General features: G+C 36.2%; 1 protein-coding gene across 1 annotated transcript; it reads left to right on the top strand.

The window, feature by feature from the left end:
* Nucleotides 1-776: 776 nt before the first annotated feature.
* Nucleotides 777-24,017, top strand: LOC124436152. The gene is given in 39 exon segments (XM_046986076.1): nucleotides 777-1,379; nucleotides 1,938-2,222; nucleotides 3,262-3,543; nucleotides 4,065-4,349; nucleotides 4,621-4,991; nucleotides 5,292-5,596; nucleotides 6,218-6,321; nucleotides 6,665-6,967; nucleotides 7,103-7,384; nucleotides 8,108-8,149; nucleotides 8,219-8,245; nucleotides 8,744-9,019; nucleotides 9,701-9,727; nucleotides 10,125-10,151; nucleotides 10,512-10,876; nucleotides 12,600-12,882; nucleotides 13,289-13,591; nucleotides 13,970-14,245; nucleotides 14,581-14,862; nucleotides 15,808-16,086; nucleotides 16,407-16,445; nucleotides 16,614-16,889; nucleotides 17,058-17,126; nucleotides 17,240-17,425; nucleotides 17,428-17,532; nucleotides 17,822-18,121; nucleotides 18,124-18,188; nucleotides 18,313-18,601; nucleotides 19,036-19,329; nucleotides 20,498-20,601; nucleotides 20,604-20,661; nucleotides 20,899-21,107; nucleotides 21,243-21,531; nucleotides 21,623-21,922; nucleotides 22,069-22,212; nucleotides 22,357-22,449; nucleotides 22,722-22,901; nucleotides 23,118-23,297; nucleotides 23,793-24,017. Coding segments are annotated over 39 exon segments (7,974 nt in total). The 5' UTR covers nucleotides 777-1,048; the 3' UTR covers nucleotides 23,852-24,017.
* The last annotated feature ends 3,825 nt before the right edge of the window (nucleotides 24,018-27,842 follow it).

The following is a 27,842-nucleotide window of genomic DNA, read 5'->3' as shown; positions in this document are numbered from 1 at the left end:
AACCACGCCCCGTCCTTCAAAACCTCCATCTACTACACCGGCACTCCTATCACACCACAGTGAGTATCCAGACGTATTCCTTGCTTATCAAATTTCAAATTTCATTACATATGGTCCCTAGACAAAAACTTTTGTCTGGGGGGAGGACAGAACCTTACAAAATGGCATTTATATTATACATTTTCTTTGACCACAATCGTGAAAGTATTCAGGGTGATGTAATATTGCTCTCCCCATTTCCTCTCATTTGCTGGTGCCAATGATTGCTTTACGAGTTGGTTTGAAAAAATTTCATCGAAGTAAATGTGCATGATATCATCTTTCACGTAATGAAGAAATGTATACTCATGTATCCCTTAGCATCCCTGTCAATCCAATGTTTGCTCTACATCGTTTTCTTTAGTACACCAAGTGTCATGTATCCCTTAACATCCCTGTCAATCCAATGTTTGCTCTACATCGTTTTCTTTAGTACACCAAGTGTCATGTATCCCTTAACATCCCTGTCAATCCAATGTTTGCTACATCGTTTCTTTAGTACACCAAGTGTCATGTATCCCTTAGCATCCCTGTCAATCCAATGTTTGCTCTTACATCGTTTTCTTTAGTACACCAAGTGTCATGTATCCCTTAACATCCCTGTCAATCCAATGTTTGCTCTACATCGTTTTCTTTAGTACACCAAGTGTCATGTATCCCTTAGCATCCCTGTCAATCCAATGTTTGCTCTACATCGTTTTCTTTAGTACACCAAGTGTCATGTATCCCTTAACATCCCTGTCAATACATTGTTTGCTCTACATCGTTTTCTTTAGTACACCAAGTTTCATGTATAATTCTACTCACTTTTTTACTAGTGTTTTTTTCTATTACTGCTGTTGCCTTACACATTTTGACGATTATCTTTTTGATTATGTAGCCATTTGTAAAGAGGAATGCTTCAATAATGGGGAGTGCGTTGACTCTTTGAAGAATCTGTGTCGTTGTAAACAAGGATTTTGTGGAAGTCGATGTGAAAAAAGTAAGATCCTTCTCTTCTCTATGGACTATGCAGAAGATATCACCGACTATTTTCGGGGAATTTACTAATCAAATCTTTTTTCTAGGCGGGGAAGCTTGTGAATATTTCGAGCTCTACTTCCGCATTACGAACTTGGCGAGGCAAAGCGTCGTATTATTTTCAAGTGATGGCATTCCCGCTCGGGGATCTGAGATCGGAGCGCGTCGTATCGTAGAGATTCGTAAGAAGACGTCGAATCAAACTCCTGTGACGTTTCAAGTCAAACGAGGCAACACTTCGTTTCTTCTCAACACTAAACCCAACGTAACATTACTTCCAGAAAGACGAGTAAGACAGCCGACATCTTTGACTATTATAGGTAAGATCAATATTCTTTGTTTTTTTTACTTACAAACATAACTTTTGTAGGGGAAATTGTCGTATTACATTGATTGTTGTTTAACATCCCGGGCAGGGGTGGATCAGTGTTCATCTGACTTGAGGTGTCAGTGAAAATTCCCAAGACGAGGCATCTATGTGTTCTCAGAAGGTTACACAAGGTCTAGGGCTATTGTATGTTCTTAAAGAGAGCAATCTTACTCAATCATACTGTACAACTTTCCAGTGTATAATAATTCTTCAAAAATAACCTATCGTATTGACGCCATTTTAATTCTTAGTGAAAAATTTTCTTCTAATTTTAGGTAAAAATTTGAGTCCATTTCTATGTCGTTATTTATAGCATTTATCACCTGTTGTTCACATGTTGTTCATATGTTGTTCACATGTTGTTTACATGTTGTTCACATGTTGTTTACATGTTGTTCACTTTTGCTTACATGTTGTTCACATGTTGTTTACATTTTAAATCCGTGACAAAGCAACTAGCATTTTCTGTCATCAAATGCATCTCAATTGTCCTTTTTCTCTATTCAAGATCCCATTCCATCAAAACTCTACGTCATAAATCTTCGCGTTATTAATTTGGCAAAAACAAACATAACACTCAAAGCGAGCGACGGAATTCCAGAGATAGGCTTCAACATCAAGTCTAACGTTATTGTCGAGATTACGAAGAAGACAGATAATTCGAATAATATTGACTTCGAGGCGTACGATACAAGAACGAACAAACGACTTTTGGTGAATGGAAAACAAAAGTTTAGTGTTACACCAACGGAGACGAGAGGACGGCCTGTCTCCTTGACGATTAAATCAACTGGTTGGTTGCTATTTTATGCCTTTTTTTTCAATTTTTGCAATCGTTTGATTTAGTTTCTATTAAAGATTGCCCACAGCAAATAATTCATTCCAATTTCTTTTTTTATCAACTGTCCTCTCTTTTATACCTTACCTTACCTTACCTTACCTTACCTTACCTTACCTTACCTTACCTCACCTTTTGTACCTTTTACCTTTACCTTACCTTACCTTACTCCATCTTTTGCCTTACCTTACTACCTTTACCTTTACCCTTACCTTACCTTTTACCTTTACCTTACCTTTACCTTTTACCTTACCTTACCTTACCTTACCTTTTACCTTTTACCTTTACCTTACCTTACCTTACCTTACCTTACCTTACCTTTACCCCTTACCTTACATTACCTTACTTTACCTTTACACACCTTTACCTACCTTTTACCTTTACCTTGCATCTTACCTTACCTTACCTGCCTCCCACCTTACACATCTTTACCTTTACCTTACCTTACCTTACACCTTTACCTTACCTTTTACCTTACCTTGCATCTTTACCTTACCTTTACCTTACCTTACCTTACTTCATCTTATATATCACCCACCGCACCACTTACCTTTACCTTACATACCATCATCTTACCTTACCTTATACATTACCTTACCTTACCTTACCCACCACTTACCTTAATTCCTTCCTACCTTACTCCATTTTACCTTTTACACCTTACCTTACCTTTACCTTTACTTTTACCTTTACCTTACCTTACCTTTACCCACCTTTACCTTTACCTTACCTTTTACCTTACCTTTAATCTTTTACCTTACATTACCTTTACATTACCTTACTGTATTCCACCTTTACTCCACTTTTACATTACCCACCTTACCTACCTTACCTTACTTTACCTTACATTACCTTACCTTCCTTACCTTACTTTACCTTACCTTACCTTACCATACCTTTCAAGCAATCTTGAGCTCCTTTTTTTTAACTTAAAACTTCACAGCACTAAACAACACTTTAATTTAACAAGTTCTAATAAGGATTTTCTCTGTAGCACCTTCAGTAAAGAATTATTACTTGACTTTTCAAGTCACCAATCTTGCACGATCTGACATCATTTTATTCCCACATGATCCAACTTTGAAAGAGGCAGTCAATATCAGTAGAAACACGATCGTGAGGATAAAAATGACGATTCAAGTATTTTCAGTTGTCACTTTAACGGTTCTCGATGCTAAAACCAAAGAAGAACTGTTTATAAATGGAACGAAAACTTTTGAAGTTATTCCCCAACCTGTGCTTGGAGCTCCTGTGCCTTTGACCATTACTAGAACACGTATGGTTTTTGATATTATAGTGATGTTTGCTGCTTTGCCATTTTAGATTATTTTGTGCTTTCATAATGTGCATTAACTCATCACTACACACAGCAAGCAAGACACATCTTTTCATTGATCCAGAATTACAGAAGAAGCAAACCTGTACTAAAATCTCGTATAAAATCCTTTTTCAGAAGGCTTTTTCATGAAGCATAGCGCAAAGCCATTTCCAAATTACAACATCATCATTGCTGATAATAATAACATAAAACAATATTGTTAATATTTTAACTTTGTTTTGAAAACATCGTCAGACCAAACTATTCTGAATAATTGTATTCTCGTTATTTTAATAAGTCGAAGCTCGATTTGGCAAAATGGTGTTAGTTAGTGATTTCTTCGCACAAATTCCTTTTTAAAAGCTAAAGAATTACAGCTTTGAAAACCGGCTTTAAACTCCCTTTATTTATACTAAATGTCTTCACTAGTTTAATTAATTTGACGAGGATTTAATGCATTGTCTGTTTTTCTATTTCAGCAAATGAAATCCAAGCTTCTACAAATTACATCGTGGTTCTAGTGCTCAATAAAACACCCAGAAAGATTGTCTTAAAATCAAATGACAGCGAACCACCGGAAGGCATTGAGTTTGCTCCGAAAACTATCTCCCTCCTTACAAAACCCACGCGCTTAAAGCAGCCAATCATTTTCACGGCAATTGACGCAGAGAGTGGTATGGATCTGCTCATCAATGATGGAGCGAATGTCTCACTTGTTCCCAGTTCCAACAAAAATAACACTGAGAGCTTGACAATTTCATCAGGTATGTGTATACTCGTGTAACCCCTTACATCCCAATCAATCCAATGTTTGTCTACGTCATTTCTTTAGTAAACCAAGTTTCATGTATAATTTGTTTCTTTTACAACAAGTGTTTTTTCTGTATGAAATTTTTGAATGCGAAGAATCCGAGCATGTTTCTCTTCTAGCAAGCAAAAATTCATTGTAGTTTATCATTATTTATTCAAATTTTTGATGAAATGCTAGGATAACAAGGTTGCTTCTCACAATCACATTTTCCTCGCGCGATATAGGCTCTACTAAAATCAAGCCGTACCTTTTTTGGTCATTTTCCACTATCATAAATGGAAGCATTCCTGGTCACGTGCCCTTTCATGTTCATGGTCACGTGGTGTTGTCCGACGGTGTATTATACTTTGATGGTGAATCAGATTACCTTTCTGCTCAACAGAAATCAACTGATATCCTTGTTGATCCCACAACAGCCATACAAGGACTGGCGTTTGGGATCAAGTTGAAGATGGAGGGAGCAAAGAAATTTTTCGATACGCCAAGATTCGTGATGGATACTGGAGCGACTAGTTCAAAGACAACAGGTGTGTCTCTTTACATTCTCAATGGCCACTTGATCGCAGAAGTTGCCACGTCGACAAAAAAATGGAAGGTGAGATTTTAATGTTTATGTTTTCGCCTGAAAAGTCGGTCTTGCGCCCGCACTCTAAAAGGTTGATTACGCTCACTGAGGGAAACACAGAAATCATTCTCTCGTCAATCAATGGAAAAGTTATTTCTTCTTCGATGGCAAGATTTTTGTAGAAAAATCTTGGCACGAATGCCCAAGAAAATTGCATGTTACCTTTAGGAGTTAAGATGCTATAGAGGGTTATCGTGCCTCTAAAATCTATTAATATTTTTGAATGTTTGTTAATTGGTACAATGTAACTATTTATGTATACATTTGTAGACGTTCATCGACCTTGTCTATGACAAATGGCTATATGTTATCGTAAACTGGAACTCAACGGCTGGCCTCTATATGGCATTGGATGGTTATCCAAAATCCTATGATCTCAATGGCGCTTCCGTTACTGGACTATTATCTCCGTCAACGAATCCCAGTTTGTACATCGGTCGTAATGCCTTGGGGCCTGGTTTCTACTATACCACGTTCTATCTCGAATCTTTCGTGGTGTTTGACAAGTTCCTCTCTGAGGCACTCCTCCTTCCTATATATTTTCACTATAAGAATAATGGTAAGACAGTAATTTGGTAGGAGAAAGACATTAGAGCCCTCAATGACTGATTGTCATCATGTCATGAGGTTATTGTTGCCTTGACGTCACGTAAAGATAAATTGTTAACTTCTTAGAATGGTCTCTATTCAAAAGTAATCTCTGCATCAGGAGCTGGTTGCACGAAAGCCGAATTGTGTTATCCACTGGATGGCAAATGTTTTTGAACGCTCAAAAAGCTTTCAAAAAGGGAAAAATAAGCGATTTGAACTGAGCATTCGCTTAAAATAAATATTTCTTCTAAGATTACAAATCTTCTTTGTCGCAAGGAACACTCTTTGAAATTTTTAAATCCATTAGATAACGTTTTCCAGGCTTCGTGCAACTAGCCCCAGAATTCTAGAATTCAATCTAGAGAATTCTCTCGTCAAGTTAAAAACCTATTTTCTCTCTCTTTGTCACAGTCTTGGTTCAGGCAAGCAAACTCTACCACATAAACCTCGTTGTCTTCAACAAGTTTCACGGTCCTGTAGACATAAAGTTCAGTGACAATATTCCACCCGAAGGCTTCCGACTGCGAAGCGATGTCATAGCGAGGATAAAGAAGAATACAAGCAATCCAAAGGCTCTCTGTTCATGCTCAAGATTCTTTATCAAGGAAGACTCTTTATGTCAATAATTTACCAAAGATACGAGTAACGCCAACGAAATTTGACGTAGAGGATATCAGTGTTGTCATCTCTGATAAATCGAACATCAAAGGTATGAAAATCAGCTGTAAGTTTCGACATAGTGAAACATCTTCAAGCGAGCTCATCATATATACGATGTTTGTGCTTGCTTTGAAGTAGCGATGATATTTTAGTTTTTGCTTGTTTTTGTTATTCTCAAGATTATAGCTGCATGTATTTTTCAGAAAATTAAAACAACTGCTAAAATCACTGAACGAATAAAGCTTTTTTAGTACTTGCTATGTTTGTAGCAGAAATAGTTGCGTGAAAGACAGTATACATTCTTAGTTTTGCTTTAGGAACTTATAATGCTGCATTGAAAATGTAAAAGTTATTCTTCCATTTCTAATATCTCTGTATTTATATGTTCCCAGGTATGTCTTCCTTCGAAGCAATTGGTTGTTTCAACGACAAGGAAAATACTCCACCGTTTACCGAACTGTTGGCTGACTTCAATGTCTCAACAGAAGACGTTTCAACGAACAGGAATATCATAATGAAATGTGCCCTACTCGCCACAAGAAAAGGCTACAACTTGTTTGGTGTCCAAGACGCTGGTAAGTGCTGGAGTGGTCCTGGTAACGAGTCCAGTTACTCCAAAGGTGGAAAATCGTTAAAATGTGGCGATGGTATGGGGAGAGCCGACGCGTTTTACGTGTACAAGTTTAGTGATGAAGGTTTGTTTTTCTTAGTGATTTCATGTTCATTAAATTTTTTTAAAAGACATTATTTCAAAGGATTTATTAAAGAGCATTGCAGTGAAAGGTCTAAACGTCAATTTCGGTGCTCTACTTTATTTCTTATATTTTTAGTACCAGAACTTCGCGCAATGTTCTATCTTGCTGCTAATATTTACAACAAATACGGAAAACCGGTGATATTAAAATTGTCTGACAGTCAACCGGTTGATCAAGTTATACCGGTAAATGGCGTGGCTCAACTCACGAAGGATGTTCCTAACCAATTCCCAGTCCTTTTCGAGGCGTTTGATGCGAACATGCCCACACTAAAACTGAGTTTAAACAACAAGAAAGGAGTCAGTATTACACCATCTATTGTTAAAGGGGCTCCACACACTATTGTCATCAAAGACGGTATGTTATGGTTTGACCTGTTAAACCCCCTTGTGTCAATGACTTTCAACCTCCCCCCGTCCCAGTCTTGTGAGTGAGTTCTATTAGGCAAAAGGCGTTTATGATATGAAGGAACTGGGTCAAGATTTTTTGATTGGTAAAATCTCGAATTTACCATGAAAGAAATCAATGTTATCATTATCTCCCACCTACACAAAGGACCACTTAGTACTTTGCTTGAAAAAATAGGATATTTTTGTGAGAGTGGTTTTGTTAACTCGTTGTAGATTTGTTTTATGTAACAGTAAAACACGTCATGATGTTCTTTCTCAATTTTTTAATCAACAAGTTGGTTGCTTTTTGTGCGCTTTTATTTTGCCTGTTACCTGGCAATAAATTAAGCATTATTCTATTTATATACTCATGATTTTTTAAAGTCACTATCCCTTCTTCACCATCCCTGTACCTATCCCACCTTTCTCTCAATCCCTTCCCTTCCCTTCCTTACCCTTCCATTTTATTTCAACATTAAAAAGTTTCAAATGCTTCTGACCTTGGGACCTGAAGAAAACCTTTTCTAATATGATCGTGATGTTATGGTCAATGATTTGATGACGGGAGTGAATCAAAGAATGTTTTTGAATGAACTGTATTTCTTTTGTTGATCTTGCATTGAAGATTATGGTCTTTAATGGATACATAGGGATATAATTGTGTAAATGACCATCATTTATGATGTTATAGGTGAAACAGCACATGGAATACAAAGTTTTTCATCAGCAATGGGTTTGTCATCCTTGTTTCAATAACTTTTCCTTCGTAAATTGTATTCAAATGTAATTTACTTTTACCTAGGTACATCTTTGTCGACACACACGACAGGTATGTCAGACATTCGCCCATTTTTTCATGTTCACTTACAGTTGAAACACTATGCTTTTACAGAGGGACTAATGTTTAAGTTAACAAAGTTGCATAGCACGATCAAAGCGTACGAGCTTAGTATGTTATAGATACCAATTGTCGCTACAATTAGATGTTACGATTTAGTTGTGGGTAAGTTGAGCCCAAAAGATGATATTTCAAACTTAAAGCCCTTCTAGAAAATATATCTAAGACAAAGGCTTAAATAAGATGACATTATGACAGTATTGAGGTTATTTTGATTTGTTGAATTCTGCAAAAGAGTTAAAAGGAGGGAAAATTATTGCATGCGGGATCATATATGAAAATTATATGAGAACACACTTTGACCTGTCGGTTCTGTACACGAAGTAAATATAAATGTATTTTCTACTTTTTGTACTCGATGAACCAACCATAGCGTAGCAAGAAGTTCTCATCTTTTCATTTGAAAGTCTAAATTTTTTCCCTCTTTAGATTTCATGCTTTCACCTTGGACCATCAGGTTGAAAATTACCAACAAAGTTCACCGTGATATTATCTTATTTTCCGACGACAATGAGCCGCCTCAAGGTTTCAAGATCAAAGCAAAATATGAGGTGACATTGACTAAGGTACTCAACAGCAACCAGAAAATAAGATTTCATGGCATCGAGGAAAAGAGTCATCAGTTAGTGTTATTGAACGGTCAGACGTCAATTAAAGTAGAAGCAAAGCAAAGAACACCGATGGCTGTTTCAGTCACTATAACTGGTATGGAATATGTTTTGGAAACGTGCAGAACAAGCCATATTTTTTGAGTAACATCTTCAAAATTTCCATGTACTAGAATTTCTTTAATTCGGAAAGCTTTTTTGGTAAAACGCTTTTTATCCTTAGCGTTTTCTCGCCTATGTTCAGGGTTCAGGAAGGGCTTGGAGCGCCGTGTGTGTGTATGTGTGTGTGTGTGTGGGGGGGGGGTGGTCTGGAAACCTACAATTTTTAGAATGTGGGTGTACTTTACAACGAGCCTTTTTACCTGACGTCATGGCCGCCATGTTGGTGTACCAATTGTAAAAAATTTTAATAATGTTCTTTGTTAGGAACACCGATATGGTCATTTGTCTATTGTAATGTTGACTCCTAGGAAATGAGTGAAAGCGCTCTATAGGAAGAACACTCACAAGTTTAGTTTCTCGCTTAAATGTTTATGATATAACGGATGCCAGTTTTTTAACAAGTGTACCAAGTTTTAATATCAGTAAAATTATCTTTTCGCTTCGATCTGATGAAAACAGACAAAGGAAAAGAAAATGAAGAAAAAACTAATATTAAGCAGTTTCACAACTGGTTTAACTACAGTTTGTGATCACAAATTGTGTACAAAAAACGCACAACTTATAACAGCTTCCAAAGCCTCTGCTAAGTTCACTCAATATTTTTATACTTTTGTAGAATTGAAGGGAGAAACGTCAAATATAGGTGAGTGAGGACGAAGTATATTTACATGTTTGCAAATGTAGATCGTCCAGGTTAGTTGAGTCCTGAGAAGGACTGTTGGTGTTGTTGTTGACTGACGTTTCGACAACCTTAGCGGTAGTTATCTTCAGAGTTAAAAGTCTTCTTCACATTTTGACTCTGAAGATGACTACCGCTAAGGTTATCGAAAAGTCAGTCAACAACAACAAAAACAGTCCTTCTCAGGACTATACTAACCTGGACGATCTACATTTACAAACATGTAACGATACTCGCGGGTTCAAACCATTTACTTTATTAGGAAGTATTTTGTTAAAACATCTTTTCTTTCGTTTTCATAAGGGTCATAATAACGTTGGGAAAGTACTTCCTGTATTTAATTTTGTCTGTTTTTCTATAGAGAGTAACGAAAATTCAAGTGAAGAAGGCAAGTGCATAATCTTGTACACGGATGTTTTTAGAATTAATAAAATTATAGTTGATACTAAATGATATTTGAAATATTTAGATGTGATATTCCTTCCGTCGAATTTAACGTTTCGTTGTAAAAACGTTTATTATAGTGAGGAAAAGCGTTTCAATAGAATTTCTTGAAAACTATATTTTCTATAACACTATTCTATATACGATAGTGCAACCTTCGTCATATGAAAAGTATTTCTTTTCCTAACACAAAAATTCCATGCTGTGGTTGATGAAATACGCCGGCCTAAAACAGACTTTGCTCATTTTGTTTTTTGAAAAATTATTTTAATGATACACCTATAATATCTGATCTAATTTTTAGCTCCCCCCGTGCCAGCAAAGCATTCGTGGTTCTTTTCCCGTATTGTGAATGACAAAGTTCCCGGGGTTGTACCGCTTACCGTCCATGGAAAGACAGTAGTTGAAAACAATAGTATAATCATGGATGGTTTGAGTTCGTGGTTTGATGGATATCTAGATGAGATAGATTGTCTTCTAGCGCCTGAGAACTGCCCAGATGGATTGTCCGTTGCTTTCAAAATGATGTATAAGAGTCTAATAGTCTTTCCAGACAAACGCTATGTTTTTGATACTGGTGTGCTGAGTAAAGGATTACGTGGGATCGCGATATACATTCAAGAGGGACAATTGTTTTGTGTCCTTAGAACGATGTCTGGACAATGGAAGGTTAGTCATGTTTTTATTGTTAAATCAACAATATGTTTGTAGATATAGATTGTCTAGGTTAGGGCATTCCTGAGAAAGGCTGTTGATGTTAGTGTTGACTAGCGTTTTGACATCCTTCTGAAGATGACTACCACTAAGGACCACTAAGCACTTTGACATCTTTGATTCTGAAGATGACTACCACTAGGGACCACTATAAGTACTTTGACATCCTTGATTCTGAAGATGACTACCACTAAGGACCACTATAAGTACTTTGCCATCCTTGATTATGAAGATGACTACCACTAAGGACCATTACTAAGTACTTTGACATCCTTGATTCTGAAGATGACTACCACTAAGGACCATTACTAAGTACTTTGACATCCTTGATTCGAAGATGACTACCTCTAAGGACCACTAAGTACTTTGACATCCTTGATTCTGAAGATGAGTACCACTAATGACCACTATAAGTACTTTGCCATCCTTGATTCTGAAGATGACTACCACTAAGGACCACTATAAGTACTTTGACCAAAAACCATGATCAGCCGACAATTTAAAGAAGTATAATATAAAGCAAATTCCGAAGAAACAAGACATCTCGAGATTGCAAAATATGAATCAAAACAAGACGAGAAGTAAACTGTAAATTTTCGACTTTATTTCAAAGTCATCCTCAGACAGAATGATATTTAAAACCATACATACACATATATATTTACAACGCATGAAATAAGTAAACGGAAATAAGCAATAGAAATTAAATAGTGTGATATTTACAATGAGTTGGAAGAGGTGTAGTATTACAAAAGGATGAATTGAAACTGCCGACCCGACTGGTAGAATGAGTGTGTTATAAATTAAGAAAAGAGTTGTAATTCTTTGCTAGCCTTAAGTCCCGTGTTTAGAAAAGGTTTGTTATGTTTAATGAGTAGTGCTTCAAGAAAAGCAAGAATGTGGTAGTTGTTAGATTTGGTTGAGTGAAGTATTTTATAGTTGTTGAATACAAGGTTTCTATAGAGAGGGAGTTCTGGGAGGTGGAGGGAGATCATTGAGTTGTGAGAACTGGTTTTTAGAGTCGCCAGGAATTGAGCGTTTTCGCACTCAGAGAAATGCTGGCCAACTGCACTAGAAGAGAGTCTGGTTGCATGTTCTCTGAGCCGTACAGACAGGCATCTTTGTGTCATGCCGATGTAGGTTTTACCACAGCCAGGGCAAGTTATTTCGTATATAAGATTACTGCGAGAAAGTGAAGGAAGTTTGTCCTTGTTAGAGACAAAATAGGACAGTTTTTTAGTAATAAATAGTAATAAATTTCACCGGTTGTACTTTGAGATCCTTGATTCTGAAGATGACTACCATTAAGAACCACTAAAATCTATTTCAAACTTGTAAATTATTGTCATTTGAGAAATAAAAGATGTTTGCTGTGCTTGCACAGGCTAACGGAAGCCGAGAAGTGCAAACGCAAAACACATTTTATTTGTTTTATAATTTAAAGATTGCTCAAAACATATAACTTAAGGACGAACGTTTTCATTTTTCCTCTTAAATGTATTCATGATTGATGTGTAAATTCTCTTCGATTGATTTAGTTGATTGAGCTCGGATAGTTTTCACAGGCTTGTGCACAATTCAGTTGTATACGAATCTGCGCACGCGTTGTATTGATGTTATTTTATAATAGTTTATAATTTATTTTATCTTTCTGGTCCTTTTTTCTTAATCTTTAAAGCTCGGAATGTCTGTACAAAGTGAACGACAGATATATGTGGGTATCTCTTGGTCTGAGAATCGAGGCTTGTTCCTATTCTTAAACGGGAAACTTATCAAACATACTAATGTCAAAGCGCCAAAAACGACAGTGCCAATCGGTGCTACATCGCCAAACATCGTATTTGGTCGGTCATTAATCGGCACGGGACATGGAATGTTTCAACTTGCCTCGTTTTTGACATTCACAACGTTTCTAAGTGAAAAAGCGATGGGTCAAGTTTATAAACATTATTGGCGGATTGGTAAGCAATTGTTTTGTTTGTTGGTGACTATACAAAACATGAAAGCGTTGCTCCTGCCATAACGGTTTGAATCTTTAAAAACTTGTGTTCCATACGTAGAAATCCCAGCTACACATTTCTGTACATATAGTCTCCAGTTATTGTGCTTGACATGTGAAGAAACTGTGATTGGCATGACCGAAAGGCAGTAAAAATTGTCCTTGAGTCTTTCACTATTTATCTCATCATACTGGTCATATTGCTGCTGTATGGCTTTATTTTTCGTTGGCTTTATCTGTGTTAAAGCTATTCTACATCGGTTATAACAATTTAAGCATGACTACTAGGTAATCTAAATGATAACACATCTATATTAATGGAAAATGAAGGTTTATTTCTAACTTCACGATTGATTTTCGTCCTTAAGGTGGTCCTGAAGGCAGTAAAGAAAAGTCGTTCATGGATATAAAGATTTCAAATCAAGTTGCGGCGGATATTGTTTTGATGTCGAGCGATAAAATGCCCTTGAATGGAATCACGATTCTCAAAGGCGTCACCTTAAGCTTTGAGAAACAATTCCTTATGGAGAAAACGGTTACGTTAACAGCAAAGAATGTTGTAAATGGACAGACTGTTTATCTTAATGGGAAAAAGGAGTTGATGCTGAATTCTGCCCCATTTGGCGAGCATGCTTTAACAATCGTTGCTTCTGAAAAATCTGTACAAACAGGTGTGCCATCATCATTTCGAGCAAACCCAGATATTCCTACCTCTTCTCTTGTTTTGTTATATTTCATATGGTATATGAAGCTCAGATGTATCCTGCAGTCCTAAATTGTTGTCTGTACTACTTCTATATTGTTACCTGCAATCCTGTGTTGTTAATTTTATCCAATATTGTTACCTAAAGTCCTACATTGTCACCTGCAATCCTATATTTTACCTGTTATTCTTTATTCTTACCTGTAGTCGTATACTGTTACCTGTATTCTTATACTGTTTCCTGTAGTCCTATATTGTTACCTGCTATCCCATATTGTTGCCTGTAATCCTATATTGTAATCTTCTATCCTGCATTGTTACCTGTAATCCTATATCTCATTTGCAGGGATCTTGCATTATTACATCATGTTAAAAGTGCTCAATAAAGCCGGAGTTGATATCGTTATGAAATGTTCAGACGAACAGCCAAAACATGGATTTTACGTTAGCAAAGGTTTTATTGTCGTCATCACGAAACTGACCAATAGTGTAACACCTGTCGTATTCACAGCCAATGACATTCATGGAAATGTCGTCCTACTAAATGGTACTCCTGAACTTAAGCTCCGTCCAAGTGTTGTAAAAGGCTCGCTTAAAAATATCACAGCTGAAACTACAAAAGGTTTGGCTTTAGTTTTTCTTTTATTGATACATCCTGTAAATAGGGTACACAAGGTGGTAATTTTGGCTTTAGCTTTTCTTTTTATGGATACATCCTGTAAATAGGGTACACAAGGTGATAGTTTTGGCTTTAGTTTTTCTTGTTATGGATGCATCCTGTAAATAGGGTACACAAGGTGGTAATTTTGGCTTTAGTTTTTCTTCTTATGGATACATCCTGTAAATAGGGTACACAAGGTGGTAATTTTGACTTTACATAAATTGTGGCTCACGTTTAAATTGAATTTTCGTTAGTATATAATTATATTTTTCTGCATTCGGTTCCGTATGTTTCAGCTGCATCAAGACCACGTTATTACCTAAGCATAAAATTGCTGAACAAAGTTGGCTCAGATGTCGTGTTGAAGACTAGCGACAACAACCCGACGTCTGGATTCACGATCAGACAAGGATTGATTGTTCAAATTACCAAAACAGTCTCTTCAACCCAACCGATTACTTTGACAGCATTGACGAGCAAAGGAGATACGGTTGTTTTGAATGACGCGAAAAATATCACCATGAATCCTTCTTCATTTAAAGGACAGCCGTTAACCGTTGTCATGAGCCCAATCGCAGGTACGATCGCTACAAGTCTTATAGAAGATTAATGTAATTTTTTTGACGCTCTCGTTTCCAGTCCCTTTAAGAAATATTTAATCAAACAGCAAAAAGCATGAAGAGATAATTTAGGAGTAAAATTACGGTTGGCAGTTTTGATGCTTGAAAGTCAAAATTGCGCGAAAAGTTTAGCCACCAAATATTAACAAAGACTTTAACTAGGATTACAGTTACGTAGATAGTAGAGACTGGTGACTAGCCTCCTTAGTCGATAGTGAGACTGGTGACTAGTCACTTCAGTTTCGGGTATTTGTTTATGCATAGCGACATTACGTTACAGCAGACTGTTCTAAGATTGTTTACATGATTGTTTACATTATTGTTTGATGATTGTTGACATGATTATTCATGAGATTGTTTACATGATTGTTTACATGATTGTTTAGATGATTGTTCGCATGATTATTCATGAGATTGTTTACATGATTGTTTACATGATTGTTTAGATGATTGTTGACATGATTATTCATGAGATTGTTTACATGATTGTTTACATGATTGTTTAGATGATTGTTGACATGATTATTCATGAGATTATTTACATGATTGTTTACATGATTGTTTACATGATTGTTGACATGATTATTCATGAGATTATTTACATGATTGTTTACATGATTGTTTAGATGATTGTTGACATGATTATTCATGAGATTATTTACAAGATTGTTTACATGATTGTTTAGATGATTGTTGACGTGATTATTCATGAGATTGTTTACATGATTGTTTACATGATTGTTTAGATGATTGTTGACATGATTATTCATGAGATTATTTACATGATTGTTTACATGATTGTTTAGATGATTGTTCACATGATTATTCATGACAATTATTTACATGATTTTCTACATGTTTGCTTACAAAACTATTTACATGATTCAATGGCAACACAATCAGCAGGTCATTTACCCATCTACTATCTGGTCATGAAAATTGCAAACAGAGCGGGATACAGTGCAACAATTATCCCTAATGATCTTCAACCACCCCAGTTTCAAGTTCGAAGAGGTTATCTTGAGATTGTAACGAAGAAATCTCACAGCGGCAAGGCCGTTGTTTTCAAAGCTGTGAAAACAGGCACAAATGAAGCTTTGAGCATAAATGGAAACGATAGCATTACGATTACTCCAAGTTTAGTGAAAGGAAACCCCGTCCTGCTGAATCTTAAATCAAAAGGTATAGATGGCTGTTTTGTACAAAAAAACGCTTGATCACACTTGTTTGTAAATAATCACTCAGCTTGACGATGACTTTGAAATAAAGTCAAAGTATTGCTTTTCATAAGACATCATGTCTTTCACATCTTGTTGTTTACAAGATGTTTTGGAGTGTGTATTGTAATTTACTTCTTTAGATTGTGCGCTGGAAAAGGTAATTGTTTGATATTAAAGTAAAAAATTTTGATTTAAACGACTAATTTCTTTATTCATGTTCATCATGAAAGACACGATGTATAAATGAGTAAACATAATCTGGAATTTTTCATATGTTAACAGAGGGCAAAGTAAAAGATGAATATATGAAACACGAAGCTGGTAAGAACATCATTTTCATTGTTGTTAGTTGACCAAAAAAGAAAGAAAAAGACAGAAGGAGTTTAGCGTTGAATGAAAAATAATGGATGATTTATCATTTAGAATAATGTGATCAACAAATGGATGATTCAAAGTAAAAACTAAAATTCTTTAATTTCTATTTTGTAGAAATCCCATTCTACATGAACCTTCATGTTAGCAACCAGTCTCCTGTCGAGACTATCTTTTTCCCGGCCAAAGAAACCCCGGATAGCGGGTTTCATTTGAATCCCAGCAGCGCAATTAACGTCAAGGAGACTTTGAACCGTGACATACCGCTGACCTACTTGGCTTTGCGCGCGGACAATCATGAATCTCTGATGTTGAATAACGTCAGAAAATTGACCGTAGTACCTTCTCGCAGTAAGACATCAATTTCGACAATCAACGTAACGGTGCCGCAAGGTAAGATGGGATGGAATATTGTTTATAAAGTGATTCTTTGATTTTTATTTGAAATGAACTCGAGTTCAAATCTCGTCCAAGTCACATGTTTTTCATGTGCATATAATAAACCGTGTCAGGATTAATATTATGATTAATATAATTTATGGAATATTTTATATTTCATAGTGAATTCTGGGAAATCTTTCAGTCCAGCGAGTTCGTTCAACCAAAATTGCAGCAACACACTTTGCAATGGTACGTTTAAATGTAGTTTGGTAAATTCTATTATTCATGAACCATTTCTTTGAAACAGATTAATAGAATTCGAATATAATAAAACTGGGAATTTATTCAACAATATCTTTCAGCTACAGTACCCGACCGTTATATAACTCTCATTCTTCATAACGAACTGGGGCGAGCTGCAAGGGTTTTACCCAGCAAAGGCAAGCTGAAAGAGAAAGGATATGTCGTTGAACCGTTTGGTTTCGTTCAAGTGAATATTATCATCAAGGAAAAGATTTACAACGAAGCAATCACATTTAGAGGAGAGGACCAAAAACTAAAATGGACCTTTTGTTAAATAAAGCCACCTTACCTCTCTCACTAGCTCCTTCTACTACACCAAGTTATATTGACAAAGTATCTATTACTGCCGAAGGTATTTTGTTAAAGATTTGTTGTTAAACATATGTAATTGAATCTATATTTGTTGCTTTGGATCAGTTGGTTATTTCGCTATTTTCGTTGCATTGACATGGACGGTTAGGAGGGTTGACAAGTTAGGAAATTAAATTTACCAATGTCTGTGATTATTAATGTGTCTACAGCACGAAATATCAAAGTAAATGGGAGTATAATATTACATTCATTAGTAAATTAAAATTCAGACACATCTAACTACACGAGAGTAATTGTCAGGAATCTTATAACAAAATCCTGATATTTAGCTCCAGATGTAAAACCTATTCAATCGTGGTCATTATCGTCCTATGATGGAACTATGGTTAAAGGTAGTCCCAGTCTCTTGGGCCACGGGAAAATCGGAGCAGCTGAAGAAGGCTTACACTTTGACGGAGCGACATCATCTATGGATGCATATATCGAGAGATCACACTGCCTTCACGATACAGAGATGTGTGATAAAGGTTTCAGCTTTGGAACCAAGTTGAAGTTTGACAGCATAACGACTGGCTTTACTGAGCCGATGTTTATACTGGACAGCGGTGGACATGGAAAAAATACTAGAGGGTTTCACTTTATATCGAGAACTCAAAACTAGTTGTTGAAGTGTCGACAGCCGACAAGAAATACATCGTAAGTCTTTAAGAATTTATTATTTTAATAAAACTGGGTTATTTTGTGTTCAAGCGTTTTCGACGCCAGAAAAATCATCTTTGCTTTTCCCTGCAAATAAGACACTGTGTTTATGTACATCCAGGCCTCGGCGGCTCTTATAATAGATCAGTGGATCTACGTCATCGTCACATTCCAAAAGAACAAAGGTGTACTGCTGTATTATGATGCAAAGTTACGTAGTGCGAACAAGACTGGGCTACCTGTGTCTGATACCCGGCCTGTAGACACAGACAAGAATCTTTTGATTGGTCGAAACATTGAAGGACCACCCTATCATTATGCAGCATTTGATATGGCGTCATTGACGATATTTCCCGAGTCCTTGAACGAAAATGATGTAAACAAGACGTTTTTATTCTTTTGGACAGGAAGTGAGTAAATGACGGTTTCATGCAGAAAAACAAAAAAACGATGTTTGTTGATTAACTAAAACGACAGTCGGTTTAAAGCAAAACATTCCGGTGTAATTCTTTGTTGTCATAGAATAATTTATTCACAATGAATAAATTATTTGTAATTATTCATTGTGAATTAATGATTTAATGAATTCGTACAATTCCTTTAGAAAAGAATTTCATTTGCCAAGCAATGGAAATGAACATAATTTTACCATCACGTTTTAAACTCTCGATATTTCCAACGCGTTTCAATACCCTGATACTTCATGTATGCCTGCTATTACATCCTATTGTGCTTTGTGGTTGAATTATATCAAGCCTTCAACTGAAAAAAAACGGCTCGTGGCTGTTCTTAATTGCTTGTGTCACTTTCATGAAAGGTATCTGAAGCCTTATTTTCTTTATAGAAACAGCAAAAATTCACTATATGATTCTACGCATCATTAATGGAGCTGGTCGAACTGCACTATTAAAACCTGACAAAGGGAAGGACGATGGTTTCGTTATTCTGCCAAACAGCACTCAGCAAATAACGATGATGTCGATGAGTACGAACGAAGATCCGATAGAGCCTGTGACATTTCACGCCATCGACATTGAAACTTCAACAAAACTTATGATTAATCACTTTATTCGACCTTTTGTTGTCGTGCCTAAAGAATCTGGAAAAGATTTGAAGACGGTCTTGATAACTGCACCTGGTAATGAAACTTCACTTTATGATTTTACAGAAAATAAGTATGTGAGTGTGGACTAATGTCAGATCAACGTACATTGAAAAAAGTTTCAACACCAGAAAACTCTTGATAAAAATGTTAGATCGGAGTACAGAAAGACTCAAGTTTCAACATCAGATCACTCCTAATGAAGACACTAGACTGGAGTATATATGAACTCAAGTTCCAACATCAGATCACTACTGATGAAGACATTAGACTGGAGTATATAAGGACTCAAGTTTCAACATCAGATCACTCCTGATGTAGACATTAGACTGCAGTATATAAGGACTCAAGTTTCAACATCAGATCACTCCTGATGAAGACACTAGACTGGAGTATATAAGGACTAAAGTTTCAACATAGATCACTTCTGACGAAGACACTAGACTGGAGTATATAAGGACTCGAGTTTCGACATCAGATTACTCCTGATGAAGACACTAGACTGGAGTATATAAGGACTCAAGATTCAACATCAGATCACTTCTGATGAAGACACTAGACTGGAGTATATAAGGACTCGAGTTTCAACATCAGATTACTCCTGATGAAAACACTAGACTGGAGTATATAAAAACTCAAGTTTCAACATCAGATAACTCCTGATGAAGACATTAGACTGGAGTATATAAGGACTCGAGTTTCAACATCAGATTACTCCTGATGAAGACACTAGACTGGAGTATATAAAATCTCAAGTTTCAACATCAGATAACTCCTGATGAAGACATTAGACTGGAGTATATAAGGACTCGAGTTTCAACATCAGATTACTCCTGATGAAGACATTAGACTGGAGTATATAAGGACTAAAGTTTCAACATCAGATCACTTCAGATGAAGACACTAGACTGGAGTATATAAGAACTCAAGTTTCAACATCAGATCACTTCAGATGACGACATTAGACTGGAGAATATAAGGACTCAAGTTTAAACATCAGATCACTCCTGATGAAGACATTAGACTGGAGAATATAAGTACTCAAGTTTAAACATCAGATCAATTCAGATGAAGGCATTAGACTGGAGTATATAAGAACTCAAGTTTCAACATCAGATTACTCCTGATGAAGACACTAGACTGGAGTATATAAAAACTCAAGGTTCAACATTTGGCTTCTTTCACGTAAAAATTTCTATTTTAGCTCCATCCACACTTCCCAAATATTTATGGAATTTCAAAAACGTGGACAAGGGAGTGGTCAGCGGTAACGAACCCAAACTTTTGGTACACGGTGCTTATAAAATTGAGGAACACAGTCTTCGTCTTTACCTGGTGATACGTGGGTGGACGTTGGTGATTATAAAGGTACTGCATGGTGTTTGGATGGATAATGTTAGACGTGTAGGTGGATAAAATGGTACACTACTCCCGGCATACTAAAACTTTTGCAATGCAAGCTATGAATAATTTGCCTCAGTTTTAAACGGTAAAAGATAAATGCAAGAAATGTAGGCTTTTATATAACTGAAAGTAAAATCGTCATTATAATTGGTGAATAATTACTTGAATGTAATTCTGTATTTCTTGTTGACTTCGTTCTAGGTTCTTGTATCAGTGACCCTCAAGTCTGTGAAGAAGGCATGGCCGTAGCGTTGAAGATCAAGATTAATGATGAAGCTATCAAATATATTGACGAGCCGGTGTACATTCTGGACAGCGGTGGTCACGATTCACAATCACGTGGTTTTACTTTACATCATCAAAAAAGCAGATTGTACTGCGTTGTTTCCATCTCGAATTCTGAATGGAAGGTGAGAAAAGTGATACCTTTGTTTGCCTATGGCCAAATTTAGACGATGCAGTTAGTAATTCAGACATTGGATCAAGAGAGTTTATACACTAAGTTTCTTTATGATTCTACCTTACATATCATGTATTGTTTCTAGGTATCCTCTGATATCCCATCCCACAAATGGACATACGTCATGTTCACGTGGAAGAACACTGAAGGTTTGTCACTTTACATTAATGGACAGTTGAAAGATCATATGAAACATGCGATCGACACACCTGGGATGCATCACACAGACAATTTTACCCGCTTTGAAATTGCGCGAAATACCGCTGGTCCTCCGTACGGACATGCTCAATTTACTATCAACTCTCTCGCCTTCTTTGACCAACACCTCTCAAAAGCTGAAGCTCTTCGAGAATATATTTACTATTGGGGAAATGGTATGTTATAATAGGATATATCTTGTTAAAAAGATATTGAGTACCTTAATGTACCTATCAATTTGTCATCATCTATGATATTTTTTACCAGCTGCATCGACCTTGTCCAATCGTTACATTAAAGTTCGTTTTGACAACAAAGCTGGCACGAATGTCCGTATAACTCCGATCAAGGAGACTGCAAAGCATCATGGTTATTCAATCAAGCCTCATATGTCCCTGGAACTATCTTTCGTTGCTAAGGAAGCGTCCTCGAACATTCCAGTCATATTTCGTGCAGAGGATGAGCTCTCCGGCGACTTGCTCCTCATTAACTCCTCAGAGGAGCCGTTCATCGTCAGTCCCAGTGACTCAAACAGTCACGTGACTATAGCAACTGTGACGTCATCAGGCATGTTATAAAAACATTTCCTCTTCTTATGATGATTGTGGTAACTTTGTCATTTAAATGGTATTGTGCGCATCATCTTTGATCTAGCTCACTACGGGAGTAAATCGGAATAAAACTGACATGTTTTAACCCTTTTATTTGTTTAGTTAAATGCTTGTCTCCAAACGGCTTGTTTCCAGATCCCACGAACGAGTTCGGTTACATTAACTGTACTGCGGGCTCAGCAAAGCGAGCTCCTTGCCCAGTTGGGGCAAAATGGGACGAGAGCACGAGATCTTGTGAAGTTGAAGGTTTGTTTCATTGGAACCTCGTCCCCAGTACTTTATCTAACTCTATACATATGACATATTAAGGTCAGTTGAGGCCAAGAACGAATTTTTACTTGTTTAACATCATACATCAACTCAAATAATTTTACTTGTCATTCTTTTCAGCGACGTGTCAACAGGTCTGTATAAATGGTGGAGAGTGCAAGAAAGGAAAGTGTGTTTGTCCTTCTGGCTATTCAGGAGGATATTGTGAAATTGGTAAGTGCGCATGTCTATATGATTTTACCAACAGGTTAATTTTCGTCACATTAAAGTTGGATTTGACGTTTTGATAATTCACACGATCCGAACATTGTAACGAATACATAGCTAAAAAACTATTCAGAATTATCAAGCATTGTATGTAATAACTTTATTGGGTTACAGCGTTAGAATTGGCTGGATATTCGCTTATCATTCTTAACTCGAATATACGCTGAGCTTCCACTTGAATTCAGTCCATGTTTACATGAATTATAACTCTTACCTAGAACATACGTGTGAGCTTCCACTTGAACTCGGTCCGTGTTTACATGAATTAAAAAAGGAAATTATGGAAGGAAAAGCGGAAGAAAGAAGCGAAAATTGCACAACATTTCTCCGTGAAGTTTTTAACGGTTGTCCCACCCGAGGTCCAACCTACACGCAGGCTGGATGCGAAACACACTGTGGTGAGTCTGATGGAAAGTTGAGTGATAGATCAATTTTGTGTAAAAGGAAATTTTACAAGACTTATGTAAATATTTTTTCATGTTTGTAAATGTAGATCGTCCAGGTTGGTATAATCCTGAGAAGGACTGTTTTTGTTGTTGTTTCTGTTGTTGAAAACGAGCAAACAAGGCAGAGACACAACACCAAATCAAACATCAATATTTTTCATTTGCTAGATCCGACGTTCCATAACATCTGCGCTAAAATTTGGAATCCATCGCATTGTGAAACGGACACTGAACGTTTTCGGTTCAATGCGCTCACTCGAGCTTGTGATCGGTTCATCTATTCTGGTTGCCTAGGAAACAAAAACAATTTTATCTCTGAAACGTCATGTAACCAGGCGTGTTCCATTGGTAAGTTTTCTACATCGTAACATTTATGACGCAAACAAGTTTAACAATTTCGTGATACATTAATTGTTGTTTCTCAGACAGCCGAGTTTGAGAAGGAAAGCCGAGTTTTCTTTGTTAATGCAAGGAGAAAGTATCATTACATTTACTTGATCAATTCTTTTTGGCTCCCAGTGTGTTGTAAAGGAAGAATGAAACACCCTTTTCTTTGGTGATGTGAACGAGAAAAATACACAAAGCTTATTTAATTCTTGATTTATTATCTAGCCCCTGCTTATTTCACTTTGTCATATCCCCTCCCCTCTCATTTCACTTTGTCATATCCCTCCCCTCTCATTTCACTTTGTCATATCCTCTCATTTCACTTCATCTTTTCTCTTGTCCTTTGATTTTATCCTTTATCCTTTCATTTTGTCATATCCTTTCATTTTCATATCTCGATCATTTTATCTCTCATATCCCTCTCTCATGCCAAATGTTTTTTAATTTTGTGTCTAGGCCTAAAGCGTCGCAGACGGCAAGGGATCGTGCGATTTTTCTTTAAAAGAACGTTTTGATTGACTTCATTTTATTCAAACTTTGTATAAAAGAAACGAACGTTGCAGGAAGTACATGAATTCAATGATTTCAATGTGCACACATGCATACATAATTGTGTTCAAATTAAGAATATTATTGTTGAGATAGCATAGTCAGGAATATTGATTTTGCAATAATTTTCAATCGTCGTCTTTTGTTTATTTAAGAGCCTATACATCTTTTCGTAGGCCTTAGTAAAATGTTAGTTTAGTCAAATGAAGATTACTCTGAACATGACTACCGCTAAGGTTGTCGAAACGTCAGTCAACAACAACAAAAACAGTCCTTCTCAGGACTATACCAACCTGGACGATCTACATTTACAAACATGTAACGATACTCCCGGGTTCAAACCATTTACTTTAACATTTTTAGATATGGTTCACTGGTTCAGTAAGTTTTATAAACAAAGATGTAAACATTGCGAAATCGGCCCTTATTTAAATAAGCCCGTCATGTCTGGGAGACTGGGAAAAAGAGCCACATTTGCTTATGGTAAATCTTTCCCAACAATGAACACCACAATTCTCCTAACAGATTTACCTTTGCGCATTTTGGAATAAAGTTTCCACGGTGCCTTATGTGTGGCAAAAACAACTTTACAATGTTAAATGTTTTTCAAACGTTTTTGTTCAATGTTTGTTGAAACGTTTCATAAAGATCTTTATATCATTATTTACGCTCGATCACGCTTGCTTCATCAATAAGCAGGATAATTACTTTTGAAACAAAATCGAAATATTGCATTCAAATCTTGTCTCTTGCTAATATAACTTGACTCTCGAGTTAACAAGATGATGTTTTTTGGAGTGTGTTTTATGATTTACTTCATTAGATTGACGTCTGGAAAAGGTAAATGTTTAATATTAAAGTAAAAAAGTTGATTTAAGCGACTAATTTCTAATAATGTCAATCATGAAAAACGCGATGCATTAATGAGTAAACACAATCTGGACTTTTTCATATAGTCCCAAATCTTTATTGTTGTTAGGTGTTTAGTGTTGAGTGCAAGACCAATATATGTTTGATGTTTTAGAGTAGAGATGGAGTAAGGTAGACAAGACTTAGATGGTTTCCTCAGATAAAAGAAATACGGAGGAGAAATCATGAGCATATAAGTTTAAGGATGCTTAGTTTAAAACTGTAAGATAAGAGACTTAGAGGAAGATGAAAAGGAAGTGTATAATGGATTCATTGCAAGAGATCATACGCTCATTAAAAGTAGTGTGATAAACTCAGTTATTTACACGAACTTAAGAAACTCGGAATTTATTCAATGTTATTTATTTTCTATTTTCTAAGCTACAATACCCGACCGTTATGTAATTTTTCTTCTTGACAATGAATTGGAGCGAACTGCAAAGGTTTCTTCCAACAAAGGCAAGCTAAAGAACAAAGTATATGTTATTGAACCGCGTAGTTACCTCCAAGTCAATATTACGATAAAGGGAAAGAATAACAGCAAACCAATCCTATTTAGAGGAGAGGACCAAGAAACTGAAATGTACCTTTTATTAAATAATTCCACCTTACCTCTCTCACTAACTCCTTCTACTACACCAAGTTATATCACCAAAGTGTCTATTACTGCCGAAGGTATTTTGTTAAAGATTTGTTGTTAAACATATGCAGTTGAACCTATTTTTGTTCTTTTAGATTAGTTAATGGTTTCGCACGAAATGATTTTCATCGCTTTGACATGGACGGGGAGAGGGTTGACCAGTTAGGAAATAAATTTATCAATGTCTGTGATTATTAATGTGTTTACTATACGAAATAATAAAGTAAATGGGAGTATGGTCTTGCAAATCATTTTCATATTCACTTTGCCTGTATAAAATACAAGTACTGATTGGCACAGTATGCTTATTAAGATGTGAGTCACCACAAGGAGACCAATTAAAATTTCTCATTTCTGATTCAAAACCAGTGAAGATTGCTTGCTACCAGAAACGTTTGTCAAACTGAAAACGTTTCCAAGTACAGTCTACTAAGGTTCGATGATAAGCACAGATTAACCTCTGGATGTATCTATTCTGTGTCTGGAGCATCTAGTTTAGTTTTTTCGACTGCTTTGACATTCATTGGTAAATTAAAATTCAGACGCACATCAAACTACATGAGAGTTATTGTCACAACTGTTATAACGAAATTCTGATATTTAGCTCCAGATGTAAAACCTATTCAATCGTGGTCATTATTGTGCTTTAATGGAACTATGGTCAAAGGTAGTCCCAGTCTCTTGGGCCACGGGAAAATCGGAGAGACTGATGGAGGTTTACACTTTGACGGAGCGACATCATCTATGGACGCGTATATCGAGAGATCACATTGCCTTCACAATACAGAGATGTGTGATAAAGGTTTCAGCTTTGGAACCAAGTTGAAGGTTGACAGCAGAACGACTGGCTTTACTGAGCCAAAGTTTATACTGGACAGCGGTGGACATGGAAAAAATACTAGAGGCGTTTCACTTTATATTGAGAACTCAAAACTAGTTGTTGAAGTGACGACAGCCGACAAGAAATTTAAAGTAAGTCTGTCTTAGTTTTTGATTTTAATAAAACTGGGTTGTTTTGTCTTTCATTTCAAATTCAAAAAAACTGCACAAAAGCATATTTTAATTTCACTGCAAATGAGACAGGCTGTTTTTATTTACATCCAGACCTCTACGGCCCTTATAATAGATCAGTGGATCTACGTCATTGTAACGTTCAAAAAGAACCAAGGTCTACTGCTGTATTATGACACAACGTTACATAATACGGACAACATTGGACTACCTGTGTCTCATACCCGGCCTGTAGAAACGTTTAGGAATCTTGTGATTGGTCGAAGCATCGAGGGACCACCCTATCATTATGCAGCATTTGATATGGCGTCATTGACCATATTTCCCAAGTACTTGAAAAAAAGTGATGTGGAGAAGACGTTTTTATTTTTTTGGACAGAAGCAAGTAAATGTCGGTTTCATGCAGAACAGTAATAAAAAATAGAACGATGTTTTTAATATCCTAAACCTTTCACGACTAAGAGACAGAATATTTGTTGTTCTATACACTAAACGAAATACATTATAAGAAATTGATACAGTTTTTCTAAATTGTTTGTAAATCAAAAATCTACAAAGCTGCTTCTATACAGAGAAGAGAAATGGTGATTTGTCAATTATTAACTTCTTTGCATTAAAAAGATATGGTGCAGATAAAGGTAGACATAAAGGTAGACATAAAGGTAGACATGAAGATAGACATAAAGGTGGACATAAAGGTAGACATAAAGGTAGACATAAAGGTAGACATAAAGATAGACATAAAGGTGGACATAAAGGTAGACATAAAGGTAGACATAAAGGTAGACATAAAGGTAGACATAAAGGTAGACATAAAGGTAGACATAAATAGACATAAAGGCAGAAACAAAGGTGCAGACATAAAGATAGACATAAAGGAGACATAAGACATAAAGACAGACATAAAGAGACATGAAGTAGACATAAAGGCACATAAAAGACACAAAGTAGACATAAAGGACATACAGACATAGCCAGACATAAAGGTAGACATAAAGATAGACATAAAGGTGGAATAAAGTGGACATAAAGCCAGACATAAAGGTAGACATACAGACATAAAGCTAGACAGGTGAACACAGACATAAAGGTAGACATAAAGGTAGACACAAAGGTAGACATAAAGCTAGACATAAAGGTAGACATAAAGGTAGACATAAAGGTAGACATAAAGATAGACATAAAGGTGGAAATAAAGGTAGACATAAAGGTAGACATAAAGGTAGACATAAAGGTAGACATAAAGGTAGACATAAAGGTAGACACATAAAGTAGACATAAAGCTGCAGACATAAATAAGACATGAAAGGCAGACACAAAGGTAGACATAAAGCACATAAGGTAGACATAAAGGTAGACATAAAGACATAAAGGTAGACATAAACCAGACATAAAGG

This window comes from Xenia sp. Carnegie-2017, unplaced genomic scaffold, assembly GCF_021976095.1.
Source record: "Xenia sp. Carnegie-2017 unplaced genomic scaffold, XeniaSp_v1 HiC_scaffold_16, whole genome shotgun sequence".
Lineage (NCBI taxonomy): Eukaryota > Metazoa > Cnidaria > Anthozoa > Malacalcyonacea > Xeniidae > Xenia > Xenia sp. Carnegie-2017.
This window is presented reverse-complemented; position numbering and strand designations above follow the sequence as displayed.